At 36.6% G+C, this 26793-nt stretch overlaps 2 protein-coding genes across 5 annotated transcripts in view; one reads left to right on the plus strand and one right to left on the minus strand.

Moving 5' to 3' along the window:
• The window catches only part of LOC107720396 (run domain Beclin-1-interacting and cysteine-rich domain-containing protein-like), a 24421-nt gene extending 12501 nt beyond the window's left edge, over positions 1-11920 (plus strand). For 2 of the 4 annotated variants that reach the window (XM_016528091.1, XM_016528093.1), the window contains 14 exons: positions 816-911; positions 2668-2783; positions 2872-3070; positions 3154-3258; positions 4908-4982; positions 6179-6236; positions 6363-6495; positions 7790-7935; positions 8026-8090; positions 8175-8413; positions 9605-9666; positions 9744-9897; positions 10055-10148; positions 11352-11920. In XM_016528091.1, coding sequence (XP_016383577.1) covers positions 816-911; positions 2668-2783; positions 2872-3070; positions 3154-3258; positions 4908-4982; positions 6179-6236; positions 6363-6495; positions 7790-7935; positions 8026-8090; positions 8175-8413; positions 9605-9666; positions 9744-9897; positions 10055-10148; positions 11352-11500 — 1691 coding nt within the window. In that variant the 3' untranslated portion in view covers positions 11501-11920. The remainder of the gene's footprint in view (positions 1-815; positions 912-2667; positions 2784-2871; positions 3071-3153; positions 3259-4907; positions 4983-6178; positions 6237-6362; positions 6496-7789; positions 7936-8025; positions 8091-8174; positions 8414-9604; positions 9667-9743; positions 9898-10054; positions 10149-11351) is intronic. The other 2 variants (XM_016528092.1, XM_016528094.1) reach the window with 2 other exon arrangements.
• A 3150-nt stretch (positions 11921-15070) lies between these two features.
• On the minus strand, positions 15071-25865 carry LOC107720399 (5-hydroxytryptamine receptor 3A-like). Its single transcript, XM_016528096.1, has 9 exons — positions 25695-25865; positions 21495-21658; positions 21364-21408; positions 21167-21276; positions 19627-19796; positions 19147-19307; positions 16420-16630; positions 15568-15831; positions 15071-15303 (listed from the first exon to the last, which is right to left on the minus strand). The coding sequence occupies exons 1-9, from the start codon at positions 25846-25848 to the stop codon at positions 15077-15079; spliced, it is 1506 nt and encodes a 501-aa protein (XP_016383582.1). The 5' UTR covers positions 25849-25865; the 3' UTR covers positions 15071-15076.
• Between the last annotated feature and the right edge of the window lie 928 nt (positions 25866-26793).

Genomic DNA, 26793 nt, shown 5'->3' on the forward strand with positions numbered 1-26793 from the left:
CTTAATTTATTATTTAAGTAAAAATATGTTTCTCGTATAGGCCTATTTATTCGTTATATATAGCCTAGCTTTATTATGTTTTTCTCCGCTCGCAGAAGCGCGTTGCAGGTGCATGATGTGATATGATATGAATCCTTATGTTCTGTTGTTTGCTGCGGTTTGCGCATGTAAAATGAATCGCCGGAAAACAAATGTTAGTATTTTAAGGGGTCACAGACACTTATCCTTTATAATTTAATTCAATTCTAATTTAAAATAATCTTGTCGGTTAACAATCATAACACTTAAATATGTAACAGATTTTACATATTTAAACTGAGCAGTGTGTTTTTTTCCATATGTTTGTCTGACTATTTTGTTATGATATTGAACAGGCTGCATTGTCAAGGTAGCAATGCGGCGCTGCCGCAATTGATTGAATTTGTTCCTTCTAACAGTGGAAGCAACTACTCCTTTTAGTCATAAAGATAATTGGAATTGTAAAAGGTTTGCCTTTATTTGTGTACATTCACAATAAAAACAAATCTTTGTGCTTTTGTAAAATAGGCCTAAAGAAAAATAGGATGCAGCTTTCTGCCGTCTTGGGTTTCCTTTCGCGCAGCACAAAAATGAACCGAAACTCTGCATATAGGCTACTTGTTGCACTTCTAATTTAAAATAATCTTGTCGGTTAACAGTTAATAATCGTTTAACGAGCGTCGGTTAGGAGAAATAACCGAGATGAACATCCCTAGAAGAAGCATTAGTTAGCTTCCTTATCCTAATTTTTTATGTGTTTGTGCATAATTTGTATTATATTTTTGTTTATTTCCCAGAATCTGTCGTGGCTACACCAATTTCAAAGAGCTGTGGTCCTTTCTCACCCCAGAGCAGCGACAGCAGCGCCAACAGTTCCCTTTATATGGAGTCTAGTGAGTAAATGCATCTTTCATCTTTCTTTGGGTCAATGGCATGATGCTCTCTATCTATGATTTTATTAAAAAATACATTAAAAATGCAATTCATGCTTACAAAGACCTAAATACACCACTTCTTTGAAGAGCATGTTTTATTTCAAATTTATTTAAAATAAATAAATAAATGTATTTTTTATTTAAAATTTAAATATTTTTTGTGAGCATCAAGTACAAATTTTAGGGTGGTACAAATGTCCGATGTTATGAAGAAAGAATATAGTAAAACTTTTGTCCATCTAATCAAAGTCATGTGGTACAACCAACATGCTGAATCATGCTGAAAAAATTTTTAATATATTAAAATATCAGATAATTTGACCTTTTTATGATGGCAAGATTAGTTCAGGTTGTAAAATGTCTTGTGGTACAACTGTGCTGATATTGTAATGAAGAAAAAAAAAAAAAAAAAAAAAAAAAATTAGTAGTTTGGCACAAACATTTTATATATAAAAAAACCCCTGCTCTACTGCTTATTAATTTAAAAACTTTGTCCATTTAATCAAAGTCATGTGGTGCAACAAAAAAGTAATGTGGTACAACATGCTGAAATATGCAGAAAAATATCTCTTAAAAATATCAAATAATTAGACCTTTTTATGATGGCAAGATTAGTTTGGGTTATAAAGAGTCATGTAGTACAACTGTCCTGATATCATAATGAATAATGAAATTTTTTTTTATTATTCTTTATAAAATATTTAATACTCCTCCACTGCTTATTAATATTTAAAAACTTTTGTCAGTCTAATCAAAGTCATTAAAACAGGTAAATTAAAATATCAGATAATGACCTTTTTATGATGACAAGATCAGTTCTGGTTGTAATATGTCATGTGGTGCGACTCCCAAAAAGCTGATATTTCTTAATTAATAATTTCGGATATTTGTTAAAAAAAATGTTTTACTTAAAGTCCCTGTAAAGTCAATTCTGAGAATTGTTTCTAAATGCATTATAAATGTTACAAATGTATTGCTGAAACACATTACAAAGACTGTGTTCTGTAGTACTGAATAGTGGAGTTAGACCGTTAAACAGTTTTTCACCAATTCTGTGTTCAGGATTTTTTGGGCGGGGCTGAAATCATGACTCGATGACGCACTGGAGCCTTCGATCATGGCCCCTCCCCTAACACTGTAATAACTGTCGATGACGCATCGGAGCCTTCGATCATGGCCCCTCCCCTAACACTGTAATAACTGTCGATGACGCACTGGAGCAAATATGAATGGCTTTGTAAATCCAATTAAGCTGCTAGGAGCATCCATTCAGGCTGTAGCGGTATTTAACAGTTCAAAGGCAGCAGCTTTCCCGCGAGTGGGCGTGGTTTCAGCGCAGACAGTGGACACGCCCCCAGCGTTTGAGAGCAGAGGATACCGCCCATTTTTTTGAGATTTTGATAACTTATTTTATGTATTTAGCGGATTTTTTTTATCATTCAAATTTGGCTTAGTGGTTAATAAGAAATTTTTCTGTGGTGTGACAAACTCAGAACACATACTAAATATTGACTTTACAGGGACTTTAAATATATATTTAAAAACCTTTGTGAAAATAATTATTGAAAATGGTATAAAAGTTTTCCAAAACACTGCAAAACAGTTTCTACATTTCTAACAAGATTTCCTTTTCTTCATCATGGACACTTACATACCTCATTATATCATATTTTTTTAAATAATCATCTTCTTAAACGTGCCTTCACGCTTACAGACAACAGCCAGTACAACAGCGTCCCAGACGGATTGTTCCGCAGACCGTCCGAGGGTCAGAGTCTGATCAGCTACCTCTCTGAGCAGGACTTCGGCAGCTGTGCTGATCTGGAGAAGGCAAGTGCGAACTCCTCACTACGCTCAGCATCTCTCTTATATCTTGTATATGTCATTCATAACTCGCATACATATCCCATCACCGCAGGAAAACGCCCACTTCAGCATCTCTGAGTCTCTGATCGCAGCCATCGAGCTGATGAAGTGTAACATGCGCAGGCCGGTGGAGGAGGCGGAGGAAGAGGGCGACAGCGACACGGAAATCCAGCAGCTCAAACAGAAAATCCGTCTGCGCAGACTGCAGATACGCCGCACGCGGATGAAGCCACCGGCCTCCTCTAGTAATCGTAAGATGAGACGTTTGCGATCGAGGAGAAATCAAATGTAAACAGGATGTATACAGTGTATATCTCTTGCTTTTTTTCCACAGAAATCCCATCTGTGGATAGTGGCGGCTCACGGAGGAGCTCCCAGGATTCCTTTCACCCCTCTGACTCTGGCTCGGATAGAGACGTGGAGGATTTCGAGCTCAAAGGTAGGAGCTCAAGACAGGAAGTGCATCTCTGATTGCGATGACCTCATTCCCGCTTGTGATCGTATAATCATCCTCACGATTGCCCTCATTACCCATAATGCCATGTGAAGAGAAATGTGTTGGCATCCCAATCTCCTGACTGATTTCTAACTGATTATGCTCATTTTTGATTCCTAATTTGTAACTTTGAATCAAGTTTTGCTTGATTTGTTTGTGTTTTAGCAGGAAAGAGCAGAATAGTCATTGCAGGTGTTATTATTCTTAATTCATTGGACTTCAGTACGCAAATCAATTTGAAATCAAAATTAACAGAGTTTACTTTAACACACGTTCATATACAAAAACCTTTAAAAGTGGGTGCAGACGGTGTTCAGGTGGTGAGATGTTAACTCCAGTTCTGGGTGAATAAAGTTTTGTTCATATGGTTAAAAAGCTTGTAATTGACACTTGGAATTGTCACGGGACTGTATTGAAAATGACATTTGCAACACTTTTAACCTTCATAATGTGACATTTCCAAGAATTATTGAAATATTTGGCTAGAAATAATGTATTGTGGGACTTATGGGTAATATATATAAAATGTGTTGCTAAATTTTAATAAAACATAAAACAGTCATATTGTCCAACCAAGAAGTCATTTGGTATAACCAACACACTCAAACACATAAAAACAGTTCCTTAAAAGTTTGGATAATTCGGCTTTTTTATGATGCCAAGATTAGTTCTGGTTGTAAAATGTCATGTGGTGCAACTGTCCTGATATAATGAAGAAAGAATGAAATGTAAAACAAAAAACAAAAAACCTTCATAATATTACATATTTCAAAGAAATATTTGTCTAGAAATAATGTATTTTGATTCTTATAGGTGATATATCTAAAATTTGTCAATAACTTTTTTAATAAAACATAATAATTTTATTTTGTTATTTTTAATAAAACATTTTTAATTGCAAATATTAGTCTAATATAGTCTCAATATTTATGTACCTGCTATAAAATGTATTTTTTGGCTAATGAACAAAATAGAGATATTTGTTCATATTTATTTTTATGCACAATATAGTAACTTATTAATAAAGATCAACATATACCTTCAAATGTTTTTCCTAAAATATTTTCCATATTTTTACAAAATAAAATGCAACACAGATTTTACAGAAATGAATTGTACTTAATAAATCTGTCACTATTTTAGCTCATGAGGTATGTATTTATAACATTTGTAATAGACACACTACCGTTATTAAATTTGTGGTCAGTAGGGTTTTTTAAATATAAAAATGTATAAATTTAAAGTAAAGATATTTATAATGTTACAGGTTTCAGTTTCAAATAAATGCAGCTCTTCTGAACTTTCTATTCATCAAAGAAAACATTTAAAAATCTTACTAAAACGTTTTGATTGGTTGTGTATTTTTTAAATATTTAAAAAATTTAAATATTATAATTTAATATTATTATAATTAAAATATAAACTAAATATAATTTTTGAATAAGGTTCAGTTTTTGCATTGATGGATGGTGGCCAGGACATTTATTAAGAAAGTGAATGTGGCCTGTTTAGATTTCATGTTGTCTTTATACATTGTACGAGACCAGAAACAGGCGTCTGTCTGAGCACACAGTCTGGTCTCTGTCTCTTAGATGGCAGTGATGGTCAGTCCCTGCTGGCGGTGTCTCAGAGCGGCCTGTCCCTGTCACTCGCGTCCCTCTTCTCAGGTACCAGAGACTGACAGAAAGAGGGAAGCCGTGTGTATCGTCTCACAGCCTTTGCTGCTTGATCAGTGATAGATATGATGGTGGGATCAGAGGAGTCAGATGTTTTAGACTCTGTAGCAGTAGTTGGTGGCTGTTCCTGCTTTTTCCTCTGCTTTGCTTGTTCCCCTCACACGTGTCCATCCCATGTGTCAATATGCGTGCCGTATAAAGCTCGTTTGCATGCCGCCGCTTTCTGGCTTTTATTTATTGTATGTGCTAATAAACTGCAACCTTTAACACGGCTTCCTGCATTATGATGGGTGTGTCTCAAAAATTATATATTATTATTATAAGAATGGATTTAATCATGTGCCTTAATCACTTATGTTTAATATTAATCATTAAATCTAAAGATTTCTTATCTTAATGTTTTAATTCATAGTCAGTGCCATGAATCACCTATCTGTCTTTATCAACTTATGTAATATTAGGACACGGGCCATTTGGGAAATAAAACCGATCAACCTTTTGCTTAGTTTTACCCGACATTTAGGCTTTTTTTTTTTAAACATTTTTTTTTACATTGAAACCTTATTTCTATCTTTAGCACACATAAACTATATATATATATATTATTTATACATATATACAGTTCACACACATATATTATGTAAATACAAACTTTTATTTTGGATGCGATTAATCTCCATTAATTGATTTGACATCCCTATTGAAAATGTATTAAAATACAAACCTTCTGTACAGTAGTATGTATCATATACTGAGCATTTACATGCAAATTCACCAATAAGTTAATTTAAATAAAAAATTAGATTATGTAGAATTTAAATTATATATACATATATATATATATACACACAGTATATAACAAATACTTAAAATTATATTATAATTATATATTATTATAACTTTTATTATTAATGATATTAATATTATTAATTTACGTAACATTTCTGCAATTTATTGTATTACACATTTACATAATATTTCATATATCCACAAAATATTTTATAATATTTAATTATTCAGAGTTCTCCAAATATTTTAGGGACGCTAACTGTTGCACAGCCAAGCAAGCAATAATGTAAAAAAGCCAAATAATGTCTTATGTATTGGTCTGTCACTGGTATATAGCTCTTCTTATACAGTAGATCTCATTGGAGAAACCATTAATTGTTTCTTCTTGTGGTTCTCAGATGCAGACATCAAACGCAGTGCGTCCAGCAGCAGATCCTTCCTCAGCTCAGACTCCATGTAAGCACATCTCAAATCTGTCTTTTTATTTGGCCGATCTTTTTGTGGTCATGACGTCCAGTTTTTTGGAGTTCTGAATGGTATCCAGAACTGATTTGGGATCTGCTGAAATGTCTCTCTGCACAGCTGTCCATCCATGTTACAGTCCAACTCAGCAGAGTCGGTGGCGATGGGTCTCCTCAGACAGTTTGAGGGCATGCAGCTGCCCGCCGCCTCAGAGCTCGACTGGCTGGTTCCAGAGCACGACGCCCCTCAAAAAGTACCTTACTCAAATGTCCTTGAATGTCCTTTTATGTGCTTGAATGTCCTTACTCAAATCATTTATATAAATAGAAAACAAAATAGGTCCTAAAATGGAACCCTGGGGAACCCCTTTAGATATATCAAGAAAATCAGATTTGAGATCCTCCACATGAACACACTGAGTCCAGTCTGCTAAATAATATCTAAACCATTTCAACGTCCCTGGTCCAAAACCAGCACTGCTAAGTTTGTTCAGCAGCAATTCATGATCCACTGAATCAAACACTTTGGACTGATCCACAAATAAGGCTGCGCAGTCACAGTGCTGTTTTCTATCCAGGGCACCAGTAAGGTCATTTATCACCACCATAGCAGCAGTAATGGTACTATGACCAGTTCTAAAAGCAGGCTTAATTTAAGGCATCTTTACATAGCCAAGTTAAGGCTGCTCTGTGCCTGCTCAAAATTCAGTGCAAAGACGAAATGCTGCATAAAAGCCAGACTAAATTAAGCCTGCTCTGAACCATCTTAGGCTACAGTTGTATTACAGTTGTATTTGTATCTGTGTAAATGCATTTATGCCACCTCTGAGCAGCATTAAACAGTCTGTGTAAAGACGCCTAATACCACTTCAGAAGTGCTTCTGCGCCAACTTAGCAGTGTAAATTTGACATTAGTCTGGCGTTATGTTTTTACAGTACACTGAATTTTGAGCAGGCACAGAGCCTCCTTGGGGTTGTAAAGATGCCTCAAGTTTTCTGAAATGTTTTGTTACAAATTAAATATGTACTAATTTGCATAGCTTTCCAGAACAAAAATCTGAACACTAGATAAAGCCGGGTTCAAAATTCTTGTTTCATTTTGATGACATATTAGAGTTAAAGGTTTTGGAACATGGATTTCTCTTTTCATGCTTCCATAAATCAGAAAATACTGTCAACAGACAGAAAAAAATACATTTTCACCAGGTAAATTATATATGAACAAACCTCTCTGTAAAAAGCTTCAGAATATAGATGGGAATAAAACCGTAAAATTTGGTGTATGCAAGTGGTGCTAAGTCTTTAAAAGTATGTATTGTAATTCAAATTTACAGATGCAAATAGATCAAGTGTAATAAAATAAACACTTAAATGTTTATTTTTAATGTTTTCTATCCACTAGTCTGAAAGTAGACAAGGAAGCAAAACAGCCCAAAATCTAAAAATGTACAAGTGCATGAAAAAAAAAAAAAAACCTGTACTGTCTTTGGATTTGGATTCTAAGTGAAAATGTCTGAATTTCTGCTGATTTTAAGTATGTTTTTTAAGCTCCTTCCAATACCAGATTCTCTTCCCATTTCACCTGACGATGGCGAACACGCGGACATTTACAAATTACGCATCCGAGTGCGAGGAAATTTGGAGTGGGCTCCTCCTAGACCACAGATCATCTTCAACATTCACTCTCCTCCAAAGTAAGACCATCACCATCAGTATTCAGCTTCATTTCTTTCATTACATGATTCTGTAACTTATATACTGTATGTCTCCATTGATCCTATCAGGAGGAAAGTGGTGGTGGCAAAACAGAACTACCGCTGCGCTGGCTGCGGCATTCGCATTGATCCAGGTACAAAACACATATGCGTAGTACAAATACAACTTGATTTACTTCAAAGTGTGGGTTTACGGTGGTGATTTCTCTTTGTAATAGACTACATCAAGAGGCTGAGGTACTGTGAGTATCTGGGGCGGTACTTTTGCCAGTGCTGTCATGAGAACGCGCAGGCTGTAGTGCCAGGAAAGATCCTCAGGAAGTGGGACTTCAGTAAAAGCTACATCAGCAACTTTTCCAGGGACTTGCTGGCTAAGATTGCAGGAGATCCTCTCTTCAACCTAAACGACATCAACAGCGGCCTTTACAAGAAGGTCAAAGCCCTGGAAACAGTGCGCGTACGTAAAATAGTATAATAATATATAACATGGAATATAAGTAAATAAATATCTAACAATTATATTGTCAAATATATATATATATAACAAATAGTTTTATTTTATTATTATTTATATATTTTTAATTTTATATATATCTCTCTGTATATATAGTTTTTTTTTAAGAGTGTGATATATTAATATTATAAAAGTATATATAATATTTATGTTTATTTAGCAAGTAAACCAGTAAAAGTAACTTTTTTGCTCAGCATGAAGAACACATTAATTTAGTTAGTTTTGACTTTTGGAAAGTATATTGTTCAAAATTAAAAATGTCTATGTATGGCTTTGCTGTAATAGTGTAATAATAAAATACTAATATAATATATTATAAAATATGTAATAAAATGTAATTTATATAAATTACACTACTACACACTACTGTTCAAAAGTTTGGGGTCAGAAAGATTTTTAATTTAATTTTTAAAAATTAATGCTTTTATTCAGTGAAGATGCATTAAATTGATCAAAAGTGACCGTAAAGACATTTATAATGTTACAAAATATTTCTGCTTCAAATAAATGCTGTTCTTTTAAACTTTATATTCATCAAAGAAACATTTAAGCTGCTGAAAATTCAGCTTAGCCATGACTGGAATAAATTCTATTTTAAAATGTACAGAAAAAAAGTTTTAGAATTGTAATAATATTTCACAATATTACTGTATTTACTGTATTTTTTTCTGTATTTTTGAGCAAATACATTTTGAAAGAATACTTGGTGACTTGGGGTTACCTCAAATTTTATAATATAATATAATATAGGCCTGGGCGATAAAACGGTATCGATATTTATCGACGGTACACCTTCTTCGATAACGATATAAAAAATATTCGATATAGCGCACGTGCTATGAGCGCATTCAGCGCATTTTTTTAGACGGACAAATATGACTGCTGCACTCGCGTCTCACACAAGAGATATAGCCATGAAAAGTTAAAACAGTTTGTTTTAAAAAAGGTTATAAAAAATGTCAATAATTATTGATACCGAAAAATATGAAACATTATCGTTGACAAATTTTTTAGCTATATCGCCCAGCCCTAATATAATATAATATAATATAATATAATTAACGTTTGTGTAGGCACATTTTAGTTGTGATTTGTATTGTTTCATTAAGAATGAATTTACTCTTTCTGTTACAGGCATTGAGGGAACAGTTGAACCACATGAAGAATCTCTTAAAAACGTGCCGTTTGGCTAAAGAGTAAGTGTTTTTCCTGCACTTTTTCTTCGAGACAGCACTGAAGAGCATTGCGTCACAAGTCTCCGTTCTGTTGACAGGGTGCTGGATCAGTTTGACACTCTTCCTGGACATCTGACCGAAGACTTTCACCTGTTCTCTCTCAACGACCTCATGGCTGTCCGCAGCGGCAGTCTGGCGCCAAAGCTGCGTGATCTGCTCCGCCTCGGCTCCAGCCACGTCACGGACTGCGTGGTGAGGAACCATCTACACACGATTTGATAGGAGTTACATAACATGGCACTTCTTTAAGTGTCTAAAATGGGGAATTAATATTTCATCTAGATTTGCAAATGATCAGTTTCAGATGATCAGGTTTATTCGTTCTTCTTCTCTTGTTGTTCTCCCACAGCTCTGCCAGGCCAAAGGCTTCATTTGTGAGTTCTGTGGAAATGACAAAGACATTATCTTCCCCTACGAGCTCAGCAAGTGCCTGCGCTGTGAAGGTGAGCCTCTTATTGATTGGTTGATTAATTCATGCATTTATTTATTTAAGCATGTTTGCATTTTTTATGCATTTATTTATACACTTCTGCATTTATGCGTTTATTTATAGTTTATTTCCACATTAATTTCTGCATTTATACATCTGTTTATTTTGCATTTATTAATGCATTTATTTATGTACACATTTATGCTAGTATTTAATATATATACAGTTATATATTTATGGATTTACACATTTTTTTATGCATTTATGGATTTATTTATGTCTTTATTTATACAATTACTTAATTATACATTTATGCATTTATTTATGTACACATTTTTGCATTTATTTATACATTTTTTTTATGCATTGGATTCATTTATGCCTATATACAATTATTTATTCATGGATTTATTTATACATTTATGCATTTATTTTTATTCACATTTTTGTATTTATAGTTTATTTCTGCATGTATTTATGTATTTATACATCTGTTTATTTTTTCATTTATTAATGCATTTATTTATATACACATTTATGCAAGTATTTATACAATTATGTATTTATTAATTTATACATTTATTTATGCCTTTATTTGTACAATTATTTATTCATGGATTTATTTATACATTTATGAATTTATTTATGTACACATTTTGCATTCATTCATACATTTATTTCTATTTTTAGGCATGCATTTATTCATACAATTATTTATTTATATATGTATTTATGTATTGGATTTATTTATGCCTTTATTTATAAAATTATTTATTCATGGATTTATTTATACATTTATGCATTTATTTATGTACACATTTTGCATTTATTCATACATTTATGCAATTATTTCTATTTTTAGGCATGCATTTATTCATACAATTATTTATTTCTGCATTTATTTATATATTTATTTATGTATACATTTATTCATTTTTATAAAATAATTAATCTATTTATGCATTTTGTATGCAGTAAAATTAAATGCATAAATGTATTAATAAATCAATACATAACTAAATGTATAACTTTTTATACATTAATGCATTTGTTTATATGCATTTATTTATGCATTTGTTTATAAATTTATTAAACTAGACCACAATGTACAATGTCTGTACACTCAGTTATCAGAGTCCAAGTACTCAGTCCATGTGTCTTTTTTTCCATGTTGTGGTGGTTGTTTGTAATGGTTGGTCTGTTTTTTGTTGTGCAGATTGTCATGCATGCTATCATAAGACCTGCTTTAAGGGAGGGAAGGCATGTCCTCGCTGTCTGAGACTTGCCGAGAGGAGAAAGCGGATGGCTCGCAAGAACATGGAGGAGCAGGAGGACAGAGAGGCAGACGAGGCCAGCGGGACCTAACACACAATGCCAGTAAGATTTAACCAGAGCACAGCACAACAGTGAATGTAGTGACTGATATTCAGCCAAACGTTTCTTGATTCCCGTCCCAAATAAGCTGCTCTGAAAGTCCTGCTTGTCCATAATGGATTATTAATGCTAAAGAGTTTTATGTGCAAAGAAGACATTTCTGCTTTTAAGGACTACCGCCTTCAAATACAAAATTATATTGTTTTTTTACTATATGCCATGTTTTTGCTTGTTTGTTGCCTCCGTCCTTAAAAATCCAATTTGTTTTAATCAACAGGCTGTCGGGTCCTGTGTCGTAAGCTTTTATGTGTAGGGATTTATGTGTCTTGTTTTTGTCTGTCTGCTTTTTGTTGGTTATATTTAAACGTATAACGCAGGGCTGTCCAAACTCGGTCCTGGAGGGCTGGTGTCCTGCAAAGTTTAGCTCCAACCCTAATTAAACACACCTGAACCAGCTAATCAAGCTCTTACTAGGCATAGAAACTTCCAGTCAGGTGTGTTGAGGCAAGTTGGAGCTAAACTCTGCAGGACACCGGCCCTCCAGAACCGAGTTTGGACACCCCTGGTATAACCTGTTGTGTGCCTCTTTAATGGCTCTTCGTTTGTATCGATGAGAGAACTGAACTGGGCAGCTGAACTCCAGTGGGTTTTGCACAACCTTTGTTTCCCGAGAGGTTTCTAGAAGTGCCAGGTTCCAGCTTACTGTGTTAATGATCAAAGCTACTAAAACAAAAGGCCTCATTCGTGAAATGCGAGTCAAATAAATGTATTAATAATTTGTAAATAAATAAATAAAATTCAATGCAACAATGGACCTCATTTAAGAAAAATAAAAATTTCAAGTAAAACTAATTTTTTATGTAAGTGTCCGTTAACGATTGAATCGTAAATTGTCGTATTGAACTGAATGCAACTATTTTGTACAGAAATTCAATTTGCTTGTTCGTAAAACCGTTTTGGCTTTGCACGTAATTTAGATGTAATTCACGTAATTTATGCACACGTAATTTATGCATAAATTGTTTTGGTTTTGCGAACATTTTAACCAGAAGTGTGTTCTGCTCATTTGTAAAACCATTCTTGCTGAAGTTGCTTTGAAATTTGTTTTGCTCATGTTTCACAAATGAGGCCCAATGTTGGTCTTTATTTGTAAATTTAAAGGCCTTTTTGCTTTAACATTTTGCACCTAGCAAAAAATGGCACTTTGTATATTTTTCTGTTCCTTGTTAGACAAATAATGTCTTGTTGGCTCTTTAATTTGCACTAGTTTGATAAGTTTGTTCAAACAAGAATTGTATTAATGTTTGAGCCAGAACGTCATTTCAACATCTCGCATTCAGTCCAAAATCTTGAACAGTGGCCCATTCTCGTTCAATGGAAAAAGACAGTTGTACCAAAGTGTTACTGTATTAAAAGAGTTTATTATAATGGCAAATTGTATTACATGCATACAGGACCCAAGTTAGTTTGGGTAGTATCTAAATGAAAATATATTCAAGAGCCCATTTGTTTGCTGCTGTGAGTATATATGAAGCAATAACGACTATGTGCTACTCTGCCACAAGCATTAAATGACTTGAATGCACTGACCTTAAGTATATGAGATTGAATGAATGAATGAACAAACTTGATTTTGTATGGTTGCTTATGAGATATAATATTAAGTTTATAACTTTTCATTTGATCCTGCTGACGATGTGTCCACTTGAGCTTATTGTTGTAAAATTACTGAATTGCCTTTTTATTCAGGGGCTTTTGATGCTCTATTTGAGAAAATGTACATATATAATTTCTTATTGTTATGTAAATATATGTAACTGAATTAAAGATATTTAGACTGTCTTATTGTTTTTTAGTCATAATTGTATTGTTGTGTTAGTCAGATCTTTTGGTCTCTACATTAGAGATCGGACGATAATCGGTTTTACCGATATGTTTACCGATATTTGGGCATTTCCCCATAAATCAGATATCGGTTTTGTAATGTCACATCCACCAATAAATGGTTCAGTTCTGCATATCGGTTATCGGCACATAAACATGCAAATAATCGGTATCGGTTATAATAAGGTCACAATAGGTCTTCTTTTTCCCGGTCATGACCTGGCCGGTAGTGATGCGTGGATCGCAGTTATATCCGTGGGTCGGGTAATAAAAAAAGTTAATTCAGATTAATTGTGGGTGGATGAGATGGATCATTAATGATGAAAATATTAACTACATTCTCTAAAATATGAACGCGTTTTAAAATGCATCTTTTTCATAAGGCAGACAGACAGCTGCGCTAAACCACGATCATATTTTGCGCATGTTTTGCGCAGCTTGTCAGTGAACAACGGCTCTGTGTAGTAAATGCTGCTCAATGTGAAAGCACGCACGTTATGGAGATTTACCGCTGATTACAGATCCGGCTTTACTGGCAAGATGCGCATTAAATATCGCATGCGATTTATCGTGCCGCCCTAGTTGTTTTGTCCAGTTTAATTGTGTTTATTGTTGTGTTTTTTGCTATGTCCTACAGTACTTTGTTGTGCTGTAGCCTACAGACAACGATAATACTCTTAATGTCTAGTTATGAACGACAAGGATAAAAGATTTGTAGCTGTTTTTTAGTCGTTTAAAATACATCCTCAATTATTTAATTGTGTCGGCTTGGATGCGGTGTTCATCAAAAATAGACTAGCCACCTACCTTTAGCGAAGCAGCACTGAGAAACGCTTCTGAAACGTGCCGTGGCGCGGCAGATATTAACACGAGCATTGACTAGAGTGGCCGCGATCAGCTCCGGTGGTCGTGTCGGAGCCATAATGTGCCACAGATGTGTGCAGATCAGCTCGAACATAACTGAATCTGCTGTTAAAAATGAACCATCGATTCATCATATTATCATGCAAAACTAAGAATTAGAAAAAAAATTATGTGACAATTGGGTGCGGGTCAGGGCGGAAAATATAGGTGCGGGTGAGTGACGGGTGGATAATTTGTATAAAACAGCAGATTCGGGTGGCGTTTGAGCTGATCCGTGCATCTCTACTGGCCGGGGTTTGTAAATTGCCTAAAATCTCCAGGTTTTGGCTTTGTTTTCCTATTGTTTTCATACTTGTAGAAAGTAATGACTGAAAAGTAGTTTGACCAACAACCAACGTGGCGCGCGAGAAAGCGGGATCTACAGAGAACAGTCAAAGCAGTGCAAATACGCGTACATATAATGTATGAGAGAACGTCAATAACCAGCCAAAACCAGGATATTTTATGGCAATTTAGAAGTCCTGACCAGGACAGGAAAAGAGGACATATGGTCACCCTAATAAAACCGATACAGATTATTTGCATGTTTATATGCTGATAACCGATGTGCATAACTGAACCATTTATTGGTCGTTTAAACACAACAAAACCAATATCTGATCATGGAAAAATGTAAAGAAATCAATATTGGTCAATCTCTACTCACTACATTTCTGCTCTAGTGAACATGGGAAAACAACCAAAAGTCTATATATAAATATTCTGAGATACAGACTTTATACATTTTATAATATATTTTCTGTTAGCCCTGTACTTTTTCTACTGGTTCATCCAAATGCACCACATGCATATGATTACAAGCGCGTATCCGGTGATTATCAACAGGTAAATGCGGAAGAGAAGGAAGTCCAGAATGTAGCCCACATGGCACCACTGGTTCTGTAGATGGTCTTCCTTTCGTAGAATGGACAAATAAGTGTTCATCTCTCTAAGATCCTGACTGATCTGTCTTAGTTCAGGCACATCCAGTGTCATGGTTCCAGATGCTAGGGGACAAAAAAAGCAAGCATTTAGCATCTAAAACAAGGGGTGTCCAATCCTGCTCCTGGAGGACCAAAGTCCTGCTGAGTTTAGCTTCAACCAGGCCCAACACACTTGTCTGGAAGTTTTAGTGAATCTGAAGACATTGATTAGCTACTTCAGGTGTTTAATTAGGGTTAGAGCTAAACTCTGCAGGACACCGGCCCTCCAGGAACAGGTTTGGGCACATTTGATTTGAAAGTTAGCATCAGTTTCTATTCTTGTCTCACCATTAGTGGATGTGTGTTGACTGGACGTTGATTCTGAGGGCTGGATGACCCATGGATTGGTTTCTTGTTTCCCTTCTATCTTGGCTAAAGGGTCTTCAGGGAAATTGTAGCAAATAAGTCGAGCAATGAAGCTCATCACCAGCACCTGAACCCAGTGTGGCACCTCCCTGTATTTCATTGAATTATGGTGGAGAACGCAGGTAATGAGGACCGTCTCCAGTAGACTTATGGTCATGAGTGCCAGACACACTGAGAAATAAATACCTAAGAAGGTGAAACCAAATTTTAGAGATATGATACTTAAATGAGCGTTCACATAATTCATATAATGCCACATAAGTAAATTTGTGAATCTTTTTGGTTAATGCTCTTTCCAAGCTCTCTGGAATGTACAGGTGCATCTCAATAAATTAGAATGTCGTGGAAAAGTTCATTTATTTCAGTAATTCAACTCAAATTGTGAAACTCGTGTATTAAATAAATTCAATGCACACAGACTAATAATATAAAATATAAAATATTTATAATAAAATTTATAATATTTTATAATAATAATAATAGTTAATAATAGATCCGTGAGTGCGGATCATAATTTCCTATAATAATAATAATACTTTTTTTTTTTTTTATGCTCAAACAGCAACATTACAGACTAACTAAAGTGAAAAAGTATAATAGGACCCCTTTAATGAGGAAGAGTTTGAAAATGTGTTGGTGTGCCTTCAGGAACAGGGTTGGAAAACACTGGAGTAATAGTAAAGTAACCTGTTTTACACTCTTGAGTGTTATGACCAATGTTCGTTGTTTGCCGTTCACGCATTGTTTCATACAGGTGTGTTGTGGCTAACTGACCTATTAAAGGTGTCCCATTAGCAGTGCTGGGAAGCAGGTCATTCATAATGAGAAGAAAGACTGTATATCCCAGAATGAGGGTCATTTTGAAAGAGGATCGATCCACACTGTGCGGCGGCAAGTAGAACGACAAGATGTCAATGATCAGGAGGAAGGAGCTGGGGATGATCAGGTTCACCACATACAGTATCGGCTGTCGCTTTATCACCACCTGCAGGATGGAAACAGTAAGACTTGGACTGACATACATTTAGCTTAAAGTGCTGTATGTTTTTTTTATTTTTTTTTATTTTGGAGTATCACCATTTATGTCCATTTAATATCGTCATTTACGGAGCTCCGCTCATGACATTTGGAAGTAAATATGAAAATATATATATGAATATATATATACGTATATGTTAAATATGACATATGACAATATGACATATAACATATATGAAAATATGTTGTGATTCATGGTCAATAAATAAAGAATTAGTTTCTAAGACTTTATTAATAAGAATTAATTTGTTCCCTCTTTTTAATTTGGTTAAATTGTGGCCAGACTTTAATGAAATTAATTTGTACAATGTCGCCACAAATGAATAATTATCTCAGAAATTTTTTTTTTCCTCGCAATTCTGCAAGAAGAGTGAATTGTGGGATAAAAAGATGCAATTACCTTTTTTATTTTTTATCCCGTGGCAGAAATAAATAAAAACTGAATTCAGAGAAAAAAAGACAAAATTGCTGGATAAAAGGTCAGAATTATGAGGGCTAAACTGCAGTTCTAAGAAAAAAATAGTGTCCTTCTTGGGAAAAAGGAAGTAACGGCTGTAAAAGCCTGACTCGCTGTTCGCTAGAGGAACCGTCTCCACGGCTCCCTTTGCAAGCAGACTTTGTACTTCAGACCGGAGAAAGTAAGAATCGTTGTCCTGTACTGAAGTTTGAACAATACTTCTGAAGCGAACTGGAACCTCGTTCTATGGTCTGCAGAACCCAATTTGACACGTCCGGGATGGCTTTCCAAGCCTAGAGCCTGGTGGCAAGTAGTCTGAGTCTGTCGAGTGACAGGTCGCCTCATGGGACGGGAACCTGACATTCGCAGTACTGCTCTTTTAAATAAATAAGTCCACCGGAGTCAAGGAAGTCGGGAGTCAAGGAAGGTGATTTGGTCTGTGTCCTTGATCTTCTTAAAATTGAGCCAAAGGTGGCGCTCAAGTACCACCATGCTGACCATGGCCCCGCTGATTGCCTGCACAATTGCCTTAATAGCCTGCAGAGCCAGGTTGGTTGCTGTGCGCAGCTCCTTAAATAACGGTGGATAAACGGTGATGCAAGAGAGAGTCGTCACCGTTCTGTTAATTATGATTTCATTAATTTTTTTGTGGTGCAGTCGTGGCCAAATGGTTTGAGAGTTGGACTTGTAACCCGTAGGTTGCGGGTTCGAGTCTCAGGTCCAGCAGGAATTGTTGGTGGGGGGAGTGAATAACCAGCGCTCTATTCAGTGCTGAATAAGCCCAGCCCACTAGAGCCGAAATTGTCCTGCTGGGCTTAGAAGGGTGCACAGCCTTGGCCGTTAGTTTAAGGGCAGATGTTGGGCAGAGATGTTTTCTTCAGCACCGTCAACAGATGTGAGGGCGGCAGAATTAGAAGAGTGGACGCACACAGAGTTGCGGGCGCGCCACACCTTTGTAAGTTCATCGTGAACTTCCGGAAAAATGGCACTGGTCTCTGGCGGGAGATTCATTGACGACGGCCCAGCATCATTCGGCATCATTCGTCTAAGCGCTGTGGGCAGGCTCTTCTGGAGCTGGCTAAGCTGAGATTCTCCACAGCCTTGGTGAGGATGCGAATCAGTTCGCTATCCACACCAGCCCGTGATAACTCATTAGGGAGAAGGGTGCCAGGATCCTCTCCGGAGCACGCGCAATCCTCTGAATCTGAAGCTGTCAGTAATATGGAGTCATTCTCCTCTGATCCACCTAAAAAGATCAAACCGCTCATTGCAGACGAGGGGCGCTGATCCTCACGTGCAAAAGACACCGGATCAAAGTGCTGCGGGGAGAGTGAAGCACGCGGGACCTGTGCCGGCATGAAATCACTTGAGCTCGGTTGCTCAGCCCCGTGACTCCACTGTTTTTTCCTCCGAGGCAGCTGGGAGGGGAGAAATGGGAGAGCAAGAATAAGGTGAAGCAGGGCGAGACTCAAGCTCTCGCAATGAGAGGAGTCTCTCTCAGTGAGAGCAGCCTCAGCGTGGGTGTGGCCCAGGCAAGCGGCACACTCTCTGTGCCCGTCTGAAGCGTCACGGCATTTGCAACAACGGCGAGGAAATTTGCTCTTAGAAAATGTGCTTTTTTGATCGCCGGATAGCTGCAGAGGACAAGGCGCTGAAGAGGAGCGCCTTCCCGCTGCCGGGGCTGGTCCACAGTGAGTAGCAGGCTTCAAGCTTCTTGCATCAGAGTCCAGCGAGGAGATGGTCTTCACGCTGAAGGAGAAAGTTCTGATGAATGGCGCTCAGAGCCGACTTATATGGCAGTCGGTGCCACCCCTTTTGGCGGGCTGAAGTCCGTGCAGCTAAACAAATGTGATCAAATCAGACTTCGGTATCAGTAAGCAGGAGTTTATCCCATAAGCATATAACGCAACGGGAGAGACCGTTCGATAGGGAACAGCGTAGCATTTTAGTATGCATTTCTAAACATAGCCTATTATACGACTATTATGCTTTTGTCTCTTTCTTACCCAGAAAGTGATGATGTCCCATTCATCTATTCCAAACTTCAAAATGTTAGTGTCGCCCAAGATATCCACCAGCTCCCACTCTCCACTGGCCTGCAGATAACGCTTCGAGTTTACTGTCATCTCCTTAGAGGACAGGACAGGACTGACACGGACGTCCTTTACTGAAGGGGTTACATGTATTACAGGTGTTAGAATTACACTTAATACACTTGGAATACAAATAGTTTATCTTAGTGTTTTTTTTTTTCATTCCTAGGGCAAAACAGCTTTATTTCAAAAGTCATCTAGTGTGAAAAAACTGACATTCTCTTACTGCCATATGTTGACTTTACATTACTGCATGTGAAAGTCCACAGAAACTAACAGAACATTAAGTGGGTCTTCACAAAACTCAGAAACACATAAAGGGAAAATGCTTTCATGGCAAATATGTGCTGAGGTGGCAGGAAATGAGGAGAGCAATGAAAGAGGAGACGTTACTGGTATGCATGTAGGAGCCGAAGGTGAAAGAGCAGTTCTGTATGTCGAAAGGGAAACTGAAGATTTGTAGGTTACAAGCGCTAACCAGCCTCAACATCCTGTCATAGCGGATGTGGCCTGTGTGGTTCACATACACGTAAGGACAGGCCTGAGATACATCGTCATCCACACTAAAGAGAGGGAGAGAGTTGAAATTGTTATATTTATAATTTTTTTTAATAAAATACTTGTCGCCCACATTATTTTAAAGCTCCTCTAAGACAAAAACAGTCAATTTACAGAATTGGCCTAAGCAAGACGAAAGCAACAGTATTACATAGCTTATATCTAATGCTTTAAATCTTCTGAAGTCATTATTGCTACAGTTTTGTTTGTATGAAAGTCCACAAGTACCGCCCTTTTCAGCTAAAGCCTGTTTACTATATAGATATACAGTATATAACAATAGCTTTACAGAGTGCTGCAGGGATGAGATATTTTTATAAACCAAAACCCGGAAACAAGAATCTAGCACCTCCAAAGTCAATGGGTTTTTGAAGGGGTTTTTGTTTAAATGACTAAAATAAGGTCTGTGGTTAAACACAAGCTCAAGATATATTCACAGTATATTCTACCACATAAAATACATCAGTAAAACCCCCTTGTTATTTTGAAACAAAGCCAAAACCTAGATATTTTAGGCAATATAGAAATCCTGGCCAGGACGCGACCTGGGAAAATGGCACGTATGGTCACCCTAGTGGTAACGTTGAAGTCATGTGACAGTGCTATAGTTCGTTTATACTCTACATTTAGCTTTTTAGTTCTGCTGATTGTATCTAGGCTTCAAAATTAATAAAAGTTGTGTTCATTTGTGAAGATTATCCTGATGAATTCGACCACTCCAGACACATCAACGTGTCCGCCATCTTGTTTTATAAACCAAAACCCGGAAACAAGAATCTAGCACCTCCAAAGTCAATGGGTTTTTGAAGGGGTTTTTGTTTAAATGACTAAAATAAGGTCTGTGGTTAAACACAAGTTCAATATATATTCACAGTATATTCTACCACATAAAATACATCAGTAAAACCCCCTTGTTATTTTGAAAAAGGCCATTTCTAAGTGACTAAATAAGTGGTTAAGTTTCTAAGTGGCTAAATCGAACTACAGATCTTCATCACACATCTACTCAGTAGTCACTTTCAGAGCCTTGTTGTGTTTATCACACTATTTAAACTTTTCTTACACAAACTTTTGGAGAAAATGTTTTTAAATAAAGACTGAAAGACAGAAGCTTAATGGTGTGAAAATTGAAGTCAGTAATGTAATCCTTTACGCATTTTAGGGTTACTTTTGGACTACTTTCTGATTACTTTTAGATTACTTTTCACCTAACTGGTTTATCACTTTATTTAAATAGAATGATTTTGTACTATATTGATATAAAAATACAAAGAGAAAGAAAATATATGCCATTTGTTGTTAGTAACAACATGAAGTGCATTAATTCTCCAGAGCAATAAAAATGTCCCAAACCTCCCCAGTTGAGGGCACTCACAACTCATAAACGATAATGTCAGGAGTCCAGAGATCTTTGACAGGAAGAGATATCTTCGTAATGCCATCACAGGCTTCTGGATCCCAAATGAGGAACTCATGGAACCAGTACTATAACGAAACATGATTGAAGAACAGGATAGCGACATATTCAGGTGATTATTCAAACATCTTTTAGTGTTCATGCACCAAACCTACCAGGCTGAGCCAGAGGAATGTGGTAAGAATTTGTGTTTTTTCATTCTGCAAAACAGAACAAGCATCAAATGTTTAGACACAAGTACAGTTTACACAACCAGAGACATACAGCTGGTCCTGCACTGACTCACCACTCCCAAGATAGCGTAGAGAGTGAAGGAGATGTTGGTTATGGTGGGGCTGCTGAGGTTGACAGAAGGTCTGAAGGACTTCTTGTCAATGACTTCCTGTAGAGAGTCATACGTGGGTCCACTTTGTCCTTCTTCACAGCGAAGCATATTTGCCAGACACGACACTTAACATGACCATAAACCAGGGAAACTAGCTTAGCGGCTTCTTTGATGTCCATTTATTAGCATGTATTAGCATTATGTATTTGCAGTCAGCAAACAAATGCTGCGTTACACAGTATTTTTGTATATAGTCACCCCAAAAAGTATTAAAACAATTTAAAAATGTACAGATATTTCACAAAAAAAAGTTACTCGTCTATGGGGCGTCTTTGATAAAATTATACAAATATTTAGGCTAAGTGTTCAATATAAACACAAAAAGTATTCCAACATTTTTAAATGTATATTGTTTGATCATCCCTAATGGATATTTCTAGCATATTTAACTGAATTAAAAGTATTCTCTTTCTAGTGCACATTGTCAAATCTTATAAATGTACATAAAGCATAACTGAATGTATGCCATATGTATTACAGAAACAATACACATACAGTGGTGTGAAAAAATGTTGGCCCCCTTCCTTATTTCTTATTTTTTTGCATGTTTGTCACACTTTAATGTTTCAGATCATCAAACAAATTTAAATATTAGTAAAAGATAACACAAGTGAACACAACATGCAGTTTTTAAATTAAGGTTTTTATTATTAATGGAAAACAAAATCCAAAACTACATGGCCCTGTGTGAAGAAGTGTTTGCCCCCCTGTTAAAACTGGTTTATCACACCTGAGTTCAATTTCTCTAGCCACACCCAGGCCTGATTACTGCCACACCTGTTCGCAATCAAGAAATCTCTTAAATAGGACCTGCCTGACAAAGTGAAGTAGACCAAAAGATCCTCAAAAACTAGACATCATGCCGAGATCCAAAGAAATACAGAAACAAATGAGAAAGAAAGTAAATGAGATCTATCAGTCTGGAAAAGGTTATAAAGCCATTTCTAAAGCTTTGGGACTCCAGCGAACCACAGTGAGAGCCATTATTCACAAATAACAAAAACATGGAACAGTGGAGAACCTACCCAGGAGTGGCCGGCCGGCCAAAATTACCCCAAGAGCACAGCGACGACTCATCCAAGAGGTCACAAAAGACCCCACAACAACATCCAAAAACTGCAGGCCTCACTTGCCTCAGTTAAGGTCAGTGTTCATGACTCCACCATAAGAAAGAGACTGGGCAAAAATGGTCCAAGTTCCAAGACGAAAACCGCTGCTGAGCAAAAAGAACATAAAGGCTCGTCTCAGTTTTGCCAGAAAACATCTTGATGATCCCCAAGACTTTTGGGAAAATACTCTGTGGACTGACGAGACAAAAGTTGAACTTTTTGGAAGGTGTGTGTCCCATTACGTCTGGCGTAAAAGTAACACTGCATTTCAGAAAAAGAACATCATACCAACAGTAAAATATGGTGGTGGTAGTGTGATGGTCTGGGGCTGTTTTGCTGCTTCAGGACCTGGAAGACTTGCTGTGATAAATGGAACCATGAATTCTGCTGTTTACCAAAAAATCCTGAAGGAGAATGTCCGGCCATCTGTTCGTGACCTCAAGCTGAAGCGAACTTGGGTTCTGCAGCAGGACAATGATCCAAAACACACCAGCAAGTTCACCTCTGAATGGCTGAAGACAAACAAAATGAAGACTTTGGAGTGGCCTAGTCAAAGTCCTGACCTGAATCCTATTGAGATGCTGTGGCATGACCTTAAAAAGGCGGTTTATGCTCGAAAACCCTCCAATGTGGCTGATTTACAACAATTCTGCATAGATGAGTGGACCAAAATTCCTCCACAGCGCTGTAACAGACTCATTGCAAGTTGTCGCAAACGCTTGATTGCAATTGTTGCTGTTAAGGGTGGCCCAACCAGTTATTAGGTTTAGGGGGCAAACACTTTTTCACACAGGGCCATGTAGTTTTGGATTTTGTTTTCCCTTAATAATAAAAACCTTCATTTAAAAACTGCATGTTGTGTTTACTTGTGTTATCTTTGACTAATATTTAAATTTGTTTGATGATCTGAAACATTAAAGTGTGACAAACATGCAAAAAAATAAGAAATCAGGAAGGGGGCCAACACTTTTTCACACCACTGTAACTCTAAAGCCGATCCTGCAACATGGGGTGAGATCAGTTTAAACATTTTAGAAATTTTGCAGCAAAATTTGAAATCACATTACAATTGCAGAAGCTGTAATTACTTGACAAAAGCCTAACAAAGTAAAATACATCACATTATAATTTGATTTGACCAAACAATTATTACGCATATAAATATGTGAATGTTATATCAAAGTTTGGAATGCATAGCACAAAAACAACAGCAACAACAACAATAACAAAACAACCAAAAAATACCTGCTTACAAAAAGACAATTGATTTGTTATAAAGGGTAATTCCGAATCACTGAAGATATTGCATAGTTTTTTTTAACAACGACAAAATTATAACTGACCGAAACATTAAGTCTGTCATCTACATATAAGCTTAATTCATTACCTGTAAGTAGAATGAAAAATGCCAAAAGAAAACGCCAAAGATGTCCCATAATGCTCGGTGTGGATGAGATATCCTTTTCTTTAAAACTGCTCACCGTTTACTTCCACAGGTGAAATCTGATGACTTTTCTGACACTATCGTGTGCAGTTACATGTTGTTTAACACCTTCGGTAACCACTGACCTATCTTATTTTAATAGCTTTGTATCCATTTGGTTGAACTCATTAGTGATCTAGCTTGTTTTTCCATTAGATGAAAAAACATGTTCAGTGCCACACATTTAATTAGAGGAAAGAACACCGGATTCACACTTGAGCTATTATGGCTCTTCAAGACGTTATAAAATCTATTTTAACATTAAATCCTCTTGAAAATATTTCCAGTTGTTTTTATATACCATGGCTAGTTCTATATTTCCACAGACTGGCCTTGATTGTATGGTACGTAACATACTGCATTTTTAAAAGCATTTTCTTGTCATCAAATTAATAACTATCATCAACTATAATTATCAATTTAGAAATGTATTGAACTGTTTATTTCAATACATATATTTAACCACAATAACTTAACTCAATAAATCCTTAAATAACAAACACAAACAAACACCAAAACCAGAAGCAAAGTTTGTGTGATGTTTAAATAATATTTAATTTTTATCTAATAATAGAATATTTGATAATGACAGTGACAAAAGTCATTGCTATTCAAGATACCAAAGCTAAAACAGAAAGTCAGATTCAGTCTACACATTTGCTAAATTTTAATACTTATTTATACAACTTTCTAGAGCTTGAATGTCTATGCAAATTTAAGTATTGGGACACTTAAAGGGATAGGAAAGGGAAATTCTGTCATGATGTACTTTGTTTTTGCTGCCATAAAATCAATGGCTACTGTCAACTATTTGGTTACCAACATTCTTCAAAATATCTTCTTTTGTGTTTGAAACAACTTGTGGATGAGAAAATGATGACAGAAATTTCATTTTTGGTGAACTACCCCATTAAAGCCACTATAAAGTGTATAAAGCTAGAGTATTTTGTTGAAGATCCCTTGCATTACATCATAAATAAATCATGGCCTCATTGACATCATTAGATTTTGATGTCTTCAGTTTACAGAGCAGGTAATAATATATTATGACCTTTTGTCTAGACTGTACAAGTGCAGCCACAGGACCATAATCGTGCTTAAACTCACAATGATAAAGAGAGTATACATTATAAAGAGCACGCGGTCAATGACCTGACCAAACATGATCCATTCATCTGTTCTGTTGTCATTATTGAAGTGCTCTTCAACTTGGTGGCGGATGGCCAATAAATCTTTACTCATCTTCTTCATTTCATCAAGACATTGTTCCCAGACTCTCAGTGGACTTGCACTAACTAGTTCTTTCTTTGGAATATCAGTCATGGCATTATCAGTCATGCTGCTTTTGTAGAAAGTGCTCTCAGATCTGTTTGCTGTAGGCAAGAAACAAGATCACCGCTGGAAAACATCATTTACACCAATGATATGAATTCCGATATCAGGAAAGCACCAATAACTCTATTGCGAAACCATCCTGGAAGATATCTTGGCTGCCAAAAAGAGTCTTACCTTCAAAGTGTTTATCGCAAGATTTCTTCATACAAGCGAGTCGAGCAAGATATTTCAGGACCAGAATCCTGAGCCACTTGGGTAAGGGAGGAAAGTCACGGGAACCACACAGGACATTGGTGATGAGGATAGTCTCAAGGAGACTTGCTACCATCAAGGCCAAGCAGAGAGAGAAAAACACATCTACATCGAGAGAGAAAGATGAGATTGGAGGTGAAGAACGATCACCTACCCTGCTGAAAAGATCAGATTTGAGTCCTGGGCTTCGTTTCCCAAAAGCACTGTAGAGACCATTGATACCATTGATGGCCTACAATGCTTTTGGGAAACGCGGCCCAGGTTAGTTTATGCCAGAAGCTTGAGCAGAAAAACTCAAGCCAGGGGTGCCCAATCCTGTTCATGGAGATCAAACTATCTGCAGACTTCAGTTCCGACCCTAATCGAACACACCTGTCTGTCATCATCAAGTGCTTCTGAAAATCTTAATAAGATGGTTCAGTTGGAAGGTAGATCTCCAGGAACAGGATTGGGTACATTGGACTTAAGCTGATTAACCAGGATGATCTTCATGATACAACTGGTCAGCTCAAGGAGGTCTGTAATATCTTGAGAAAGCTAGCTGTTTCCATTTCAATTCATCTCAAGGATGGCTGTCAATGAAGAAACATGCTCCCAGTGGGTTAAGTTATGACCGGGGTGTCCAGACCTGTTCCTGGAGGGCCAGTGTCCAGCAGAGTTTAGCTCCAACCCATAGACTGTAAAAAAGAAGGATGATGATCTCCACTTTCTTCCACTACAGAAAAGTGGAGCCAGCAGTCTGCGCATTAGTGATTCATTTGGAGCCCGAGTCTGCGCAGTAGTGATCGTGAGGTGGAGCTGCGGTATCGAAGTCTCACCCAAACTCCTGCAGACCCAATCGCAGGCTCACAATCATAACACCACACCCCATTTTTATAGCATCAAATAGCTAATTAAAATGAAACTTATTAGAAAAACAAACAGTTGAACATACATCAGCATAATAAGAACTACCTAAAATGATGGAAACCATCTTTGGGAAAAATTTATTTGAAATGTATTTTGATTTTTTATTTTCGCT

This window comes from Sinocyclocheilus rhinocerous, unplaced genomic scaffold (genome assembly GCF_001515625.1).
Source record: "Sinocyclocheilus rhinocerous isolate Xijiao unplaced genomic scaffold, SAMN03320098_v1.1 scaffold391, whole genome shotgun sequence".
Classification (NCBI taxonomy): Eukaryota; Metazoa; Chordata; class Actinopteri; order Cypriniformes; family Cyprinidae; genus Sinocyclocheilus; species Sinocyclocheilus rhinocerous.

Excerpts from the sequence above, each read along its gene's own strand:
- LOC107720399 (XM_016528096.1), bottom strand. The coding sequence starts at position 25,848 with ATGGTAGCAAGTCTCCTTGAGACTATCCTCATCACCAATGTCCTGTGT. Across the intron at positions 21,659-25,694 it reads TTGCGATAAACACTTTGAAG|TGTCGTGTCTGGCAAATATG; the intron begins GTAAGACTCTTT and ends GGTCATGTTAAG. Across the intron at positions 19,797-21,166 it reads GACATTATCGTTTATGAGTT|TGTGGATGACGATGTATCTC; the intron begins GTGAGTGCCCTC and ends CCCTCTCTTTAG.